At 43.1% G+C, this 8082-nt stretch overlaps 1 protein-coding gene across 1 annotated transcript in view; it reads left to right on the forward strand.

Annotated features, from left to right (window-relative positions):
* Positions 1 to 506: 506 nt before the first annotated feature.
* The window catches only part of LOC124018417 (general transcription factor 3C polypeptide 1-like), a 35666-nt gene continuing 28090 nt past the window's right edge, over positions 507 to 8082 (forward strand). Inside the window, exons 1-2 of the mRNA XM_046333727.1 lie at positions 507 to 518; positions 749 to 897. Of these exons, the coding sequence (XP_046189683.1) occupies positions 749 to 897 (149 nt within the window). The 5' untranslated portion in view covers positions 507 to 518. The remainder of the gene's footprint in view (positions 519 to 748; positions 898 to 8082) is intronic.

Here is an 8082-nt window from a genome sequence, read left to right on the forward strand (position 1 = left end):
AGAGAAGTGAGAAGAATATGAAGAATATGGAAAGAGGGGAGGAGGAGAGAGAAAAAGAGAAAGATGAAGATATGGAGACGGAAGACAGAGGGAAGAACACAGAGAACGAGGAGGAGAACGAGGACAACGCGGCCCACAACCAAGCGGAAGAACAGGTCTCGTCTTTTACCGTCCATGGAGTTGACTCTACCTCCGGGGGCCCTGCCTCCTGTCCTCTCACCCAGACGGAGGAGCCGGAGTCGGGGACAGCACCCGGCCCTGCCTCCTGTCCTCTCACCCAGACGGAGGAGCCGGAGTCGGGGGACAGCACCCGGCCCTGCCTCCTGTCCTCTCACCCAGACGGAGGAGCCGGAGTCGGGGACAGCACCCGGCCCTGCCTCCTGTCCTCTCACCCAGACGGAGGAGCCGGAGTCGGGGACAGCACCCGGCCCTGCCTCCTGTCCTCTCACCCAGACGGAGGAGCCGGAGTCGGGGAAAGCACCCGGCCTTGACCCCTCTCTCCTCTGGATCTCACGGAGGTGGGTTTAGTTCCCTTGTGGTTTGTAGTATTTAAGAGTGAAACGTTTCCTCTCCAAAGCTGAAAAAGCCAGTGCCACTTCCTAAACATATTTGCAACAGCCTTCATATGTAGCTCTGATGCTGATTCCTCTGTTCAGTTCACACACTGTTTAATTGGGTTTAATGAGATCACCTGTATAAGGTAACGGAGTTCATAAATGTCCCGTTAATTAAATCACACGTTCTCCAGATGTTGCAGTTCTCCCTGGAGTCCCCGGGGGGCGCCACTCTGGCCTGTCTCAGTCTGATGACTCTGGGTCTGCTGTCAGTCCACGTCTCCATACCTGAACACATAGTGGTGTTGGACAGCACCATGGTGGACAATGAGGTGGTTAAGAGGTACACACACACCTACACACACAGCCACATGCACACATCCACCCCCCACACACATCCCCACACACACATCCCCACACACACACATCCACCCCCACACACACATCCACCCCCACACACACATCCACCCCCACACACACCCCACACACATCCACCCCCCCACACACATCCACCCCGACACATCCACCCCCCACACACATCCACCCCGACACACACATCCACCCCCACACACATCCACCCCGACACACACATCCACCCCCCACACACACCCCCCACACACATCCCCACACACACACATCCACCCCCACACACACATCCACCCCACACACACACCCCCCACACGCACACATCCACCACACACACACATCCCCACACACACACATCCACCCCCACACACATCCCCACACACACACATCCACCCCCACACACACAGCCACATGCACACATCCACCCCCACACACACAGCCACATGCACACATCCACCCCCACCCCCCACACACATCCCCCACACACACATCCACCCCCACACACACCCCCACACACACATCCACCCCCACACACACCCCACACCCCCACACACACCCCCCACACACACACATCCACCCCCCACACACACACCCCACACACACATCCACCCCCACACACACATCCACCCCCACACACACCCCCACACACACCCCCACACACACACATCCACCCCCACACACACACCCCACACACACCCCCACACACACACACCCACCCCCTTTCTCTGGCACTCCTTCTTTCTCTCTGTCTAAAATGAAAAGTTGTTTCTCCAAATTAGTTTTTCTCATGTAGCTCCAGATTCATATTATTATACAGTCCCCTATAGCCCCAGATCCATATTATTATACAGTCCCCTATAGTCCCAGATCCATATTATTATACAGTCCCCTATAGTCCCAGATCCATATTATTATACAGTCCCCTATAGCCCCAGATCCATATTATTATACAGTCCCCTATAGCCCCAGATCCATATTATTATACAGTCCCCTATAGCCCCAGATCCATATTATTATACAGTCCCCTATAGCCCCAGATCCATATTATTATACAGTCCCCTATAGCCCCAGATCCATATTATTATACAGTCCCAGATCCATATTATTATACAGCCCCAGATCCATATTATTATACAGTCCCCTATAGCCCCAGATCCATATTATTATACAGTCCCCTATAGCCCCAGATCCATATTATTATACAGTCCCCTATAGCCCCAGATCCATATTATTATACAGTCCCCTATAGCCCCAGATCCATATTATTACACAGTCCCCTATAGTCTCAGATCCATATTATTATACAGTCCCCTATAGCCCCAGATCCATATTATTATACAGTCCCCTATAGTCCCAGATCCATATTATTATACAGTCCCCTATAGCCCCAGATCCATATTATTATACAGTCCCCTATAGCCCCAGATCCATATGATTATACAGTCCCCTATAGCCCCAGATCCATATGATTATACAGTCCCCTATAGTCCCAGATCCATATTATTATACAGTCCCCTATAGTACCAGATCCATATTATTATACAGTCCCCTATAGCCCCAGATCCATATTATTATACAGTCCCCTATAGCCCCAGATCCATATTATTATACAGTCCCCTATAGCCCCAGATCCATATTATTATACAGTCCCCTATAGCCCCAGATCTATATATTATACAGTCCCCTATAGCCCCAGATCCATATTATTATACAGTCCCCTATAGCCCCAGATCCATATTATTATACAGTCCCAGATCCATATTATTATACAGTCCCAGATCCATATTATTATACAGTCCCAGATCCATATTATTATACAGTCCCTTATAGTCCCAGATCCATATTATTATACAGTCCCCTATAGCCCCAGATCCATATTATTATACAGTCCCCTATAGCCCCAGATACATATTATTATACAGTCCCCTATAGCCCCAGATCCATATTATTATACAGTCCCCTATAGCCTCAGATCCATATTATTATACAGTCCCCTATAGCCTCAGATCCATATTATTATACAGTCCCCTATAGCCCCAGATCCATATTATTATACAGTCCCCTATAGCCCCATATCCATATTATTATACAGTCCCAGATCCATATTATTATACAGTCCCCTATAGTCCCATATCCATATTATTATACAGTCCCAGATCCATAGTATTATACAGTCCCCTATAGCCCCAGATCCATATTATTATACAGTCCCCTATAGCCCCAGATCCATATTATTATACAGTCCCAGATCCATATTATTATACAGTCCCCTATAGTCCCATATCCATATTATTATACAGTCCCAGATCCATATTATTATACAGTCCCCTATAGCCCCAGATCCATATTATTATACAGTCCCCTATAGCCCCAGATCCATATTATTATACAGTCCCCTATAGCCCTAGATCCATATTATTATACAGTCCCCTATAGCCCCAGATCCATATTATTATACAGTCCCCTATAGCCCCAGATCCATATTATTATACAGTCCCCTATAGCCCCAGATCCATATTATTATACAGTCCCCTATAGCTCCAGATCCATATTATTACACAGTCCCCTATAGTCCCAGATCCATATTATTATACAGTCCCCTATAGCCCCAGATCCATATTATTATACAGTCCCCTATAGCCCCAGATCCATATTATTATACAGTCCCCTATAGCCCCAGATCCATATTATTATACAGTCCCCTATAGTACCAGATCCATATTATTATACAGTCCCAGATCCATATTATTATACAGTCCCCTATAGCCCCAGATCCATATTATTATACAGTCCCCTATAGCCCCAGATCCATATTATTATACAGTCCCCTATAGCCCCATATCCATATTATTATACAGTCCCAGATCCATATTATTATACAGTCCCCTATAGCCCCAGATCCATATTATTATACAGTCCCCTATAGCCCCAGATCCATATTATTATACAGTCCCCTATAGCCCCAGATCCATATTATTATACAGTCCCCTATAGTACCAGATCCATATTATTATACAGTCCCAGATCCATATTATTATACAGTCCCCTATAGCCCCAGATCCATATTATTATACAGTCCCCTATAGCCCCAGATCCATATTATTATACAGTCCCCTATAGCTCCAGATCCATATTATTATACAGTCCCCTATAGCCCCAGATCCATATTATTATACAGTCCCCTATAGCCCCAGATCCATATTATTATACAGTCCCAGATCCATATTATTATACAGTCCCAGATCCATATTATTATACAGTCCCCTATAGCCCCAGATCCATATTATTATACTGTCCCCTATAGCCCCAGATCCATATTATTATACAGTCCCAGATCCATATTATTATACAGTCCCCTATAGCCCCAGATCCATATTATTATTATACAGTCCCCTATAGCCCCAGATCCATATTATTATACAGTCCCCTATAGTCCCAGATCCATATTATTACACAGTCCCCTATAGCCCCAGATCCATATTATTACACAGTCCCCTATAGCCCCAGATCCATATTATTATACAGTCCCCTATAGCCCCAGATCCATATTATTATACAGTCCCCTATAGCCCCAGATCTATATTATTATACAGTCCCCTATAGCCCCAGATACATATTATTATACAGTCCCCTATAGCCCCAGATCTATATATTATTATACAGTCCCCTATAGTACCAGATCCATATTATTATACAATCCCCTATAGCCCCAGGTCTATATTATTATACAGTCCCCTATAGCCCCAGATCCATATTATTATACAGCCCCTGATCCATATTATTATACAGTCCCCTATAGCCCCAGATCCATATTATTATACAGTCCCCTATAGCCCCAGATCTATATTATTATACAGTCCCCTATAGCCCCAGATCCATATTATTATACAGTCCCCTATAGCCCCAGATCTATATATTATTATACAGTCCCCTATAGTACCAGATCCATATTATTATACAGTCCCCTATAGCCCCAGATCTATATTATTATACAGTCCCCTATAGTACCAGATCCATATTATTATACAGTCCCCTATAGCCCCAGATCCATATTATTATACAGCCCCAGATCCATATTATTATACAGTCCCCTATAGCCCCAGATCTATATATTATTATACAGTCGCCTATAGCCCCAGATCCATATTATTATACAGTCCCCTATAGCCCCAGATCCATATTATTATACAGTCCCCTATAGCCCCAGATCCATATTATTATACAGTCCCCTATAGTACCAGATCCATATTATTATACAGCCCCAGATCCATATTATTATACAGTCCCCTATAGCCCCAGATCCATATTATTATACAGTCCCCTATAGCCCCAGATCCATATTATTATACAGTCCCCTATAGCCCCAGATCCATATTATTATACAGTCCCCTATAGCCCCAGATCCATATTATTATACAGCCCCAGATCCATATTATTATACAGCCCCAGATCCATATTATTATACAGCCCCAGATCCATATTATTATACAGTCCCCTATAGTACCAGATCCATATTATTATACAGTCCCCTATAGCCCCTGATCCATATTATTATACAGTCCCCTATAGCCCCAGATCCATATTATTATACAGTCCCCTATAGCCCCAGATCCATATTATTATACAGTCCCCTATAGCCCCAGATCCATATTATTATACAGTCCCCTATAGCCCCAGATCCATATTATTATACAGTCCCTATAGCCCCAGATCCATATTATTATACAGTCCCCTATAGCCCCAGATCCATATTATTATACAGTCCCCTATAGCTCCAGATCCATATTATTATACAGTCCCCTATAGCCCCAGATCCATATTATTATACAGTCCCCTATAGCCCCAGATCCATATTATTATACAGTCCCCTATAGCCCCAGATCCATATTATTATACAGTCCCCTATAGCTCCAGATCCATATTATTACACAGTCCCCTATAGTCCCAGATCCATATTATTATACAGTCCCCTATAGCCCCAGATCCATATTATTATACTGTCCCCTATAGCCCCAGATCCATATTATTATACAGTCCCAGATCCATATTATTATACAGTCCCCTATAGCCCCAGATCCATATTATTATTATACAGTCCCCTATAGCCCCAGATCCATATTATTATACAGTCCCCTATAGTCCCAGATCCATATTATTACACAGTCCCCTATAGCCCCAGATCCATATTATTACACAGTCCCCTATAGCCCCAGATCCATATTATTATACAGTCCCCTATAGCCCCAGATCCATATTATTATACAGTCCCCTATAGCCCCAGATCTATATTATTATACAGTCCCCTATAGCCCCAGATACATATTATTATACAGTCCCCTATAGCCCCAGATCTATATATTATTATACAGTCCCCTATAGTACCAGATCCATATTATTATACAATCCCCTATAGCCCCAGGTCTATATTATTATACAGTCCCCTATAGCCCCAGATCCATATTATTATACAGCCCCTGATCCATATTATTATACAGTCCCCTATAGCCCCAGATCCATATTATTATACAGTCCCCTATAGCCCCAGATCTATATTATTATACAGTCCCCTATAGCCCCAGATCCATATTATTATACAGTCCCCTATAGCCCCAGATCTATATATTATTATACAGTCCCCTATAGTACCAGATCCATATTATTATACAGTCCCCTATAGCCCCAGATCTATATTATTATACAGTCCCTATAGTACCAGATCCATATTATTATACAGTCCCCTATAGCCCCAGATCCATATTATTATACAGCCCCAGATCCATATTATTATACAGTCCCTATAGCCCCAGATCTATATATTATTATACAGTCGCCTATAGCCCCAGATCCATATTATTATACAGTCCCCTATAGCCCCAGATCCATATTATTATACAGTCCCCTATAGCCCCAGATCCATATTATTATACAGTCCCCTATAGTACCAGATCCATATTATTATACAGCCCCAGATCCATATTATTATACAGTCCCCTATAGCCCCAGATCCATATTATTATACAGTCCCCTATAGCCCCAGATCCATATTATTATACAGTCCCCTATAGCCCCAGATCCATATTATTATACAGTCCCCTATAGCCCCAGATCCATATTATTATACAGCCCCAGATCCATATTATTATACAGCCCCAGATCCATATTATTATACAGCCCCAGATCCATATTATTATACAGTCCCCTATAGTACCAGATCCATATTATTATACAGTCCCCTATAGCCCCTGATCCATATTATTATACAGTCCCCTATAGCCCCAGATCCATATTATTATACAGTCCCCTATAGCCCCAGATCCATATTATTATACAGTCCCCTATAGCCCCAGATCCATATTATTATACAGTCCCCTATAGCCCCAGATCCATATTATTATACAGTCCCCTATAGCCCCAGATCCATATTATTATACAGTCCCCTATAGCCCCAGATCCATATTATTATACAGTCCCCTATAGCTCCAGATCCATATTATTATACAGTCCCCTATAGCCCCAGATCCATATTATTATACAGTCCCCTATAGCCCCAGATCCATATTATTATACAGTCCCAGATCCATATTATTATACAGTCCCAGATCCATATTATTATACAGTCCCCTATAGCCCCAGATCCATATTATTATACTGTCCCCTATAGCCCCAGATCCATATTATTATACAGTCCCAGATCCATATTATTATACAGTCCCCTATAGCCCCAGATCCATATTATTATTATACAGTCCCCTATAGCCCCAGATCCATATTATTATACAGTCCCCTATAGTCCCAGATCCATATTATTACACAGTCCCCTATAGCCCCAGATCCATATTATTACACAGTCCCCTATAGCCCCAGATCCATATTATTATACAGTCCCCTATAGCCCCAGATCCATATTATTATACAGTCCCCTATAGCCCCAGATCTATATTATTATACAGTCCCCTATAGCCCCAGATCCATATTATTATACAGTCCCCTATAGCCCCAGATCTATATATTATTATACAGTCCCCTATAGTACCAGATCCATATTATTATACAATCCCCTATAGCCCCAGGTCTATATTATTATACAGTCCCCTATAGCCCCAGATCCATATTATTATACAGCCCCTGATCCATATTATTATACAGTCCCCTATAGCCCCAG

This window comes from Oncorhynchus gorbuscha, unplaced genomic scaffold, assembly GCF_021184085.1.
Source record: "Oncorhynchus gorbuscha isolate QuinsamMale2020 ecotype Even-year unplaced genomic scaffold, OgorEven_v1.0 Un_scaffold_505, whole genome shotgun sequence".
Lineage (NCBI taxonomy): Eukaryota > Metazoa > Chordata > Actinopteri > Salmoniformes > Salmonidae > Oncorhynchus > Oncorhynchus gorbuscha.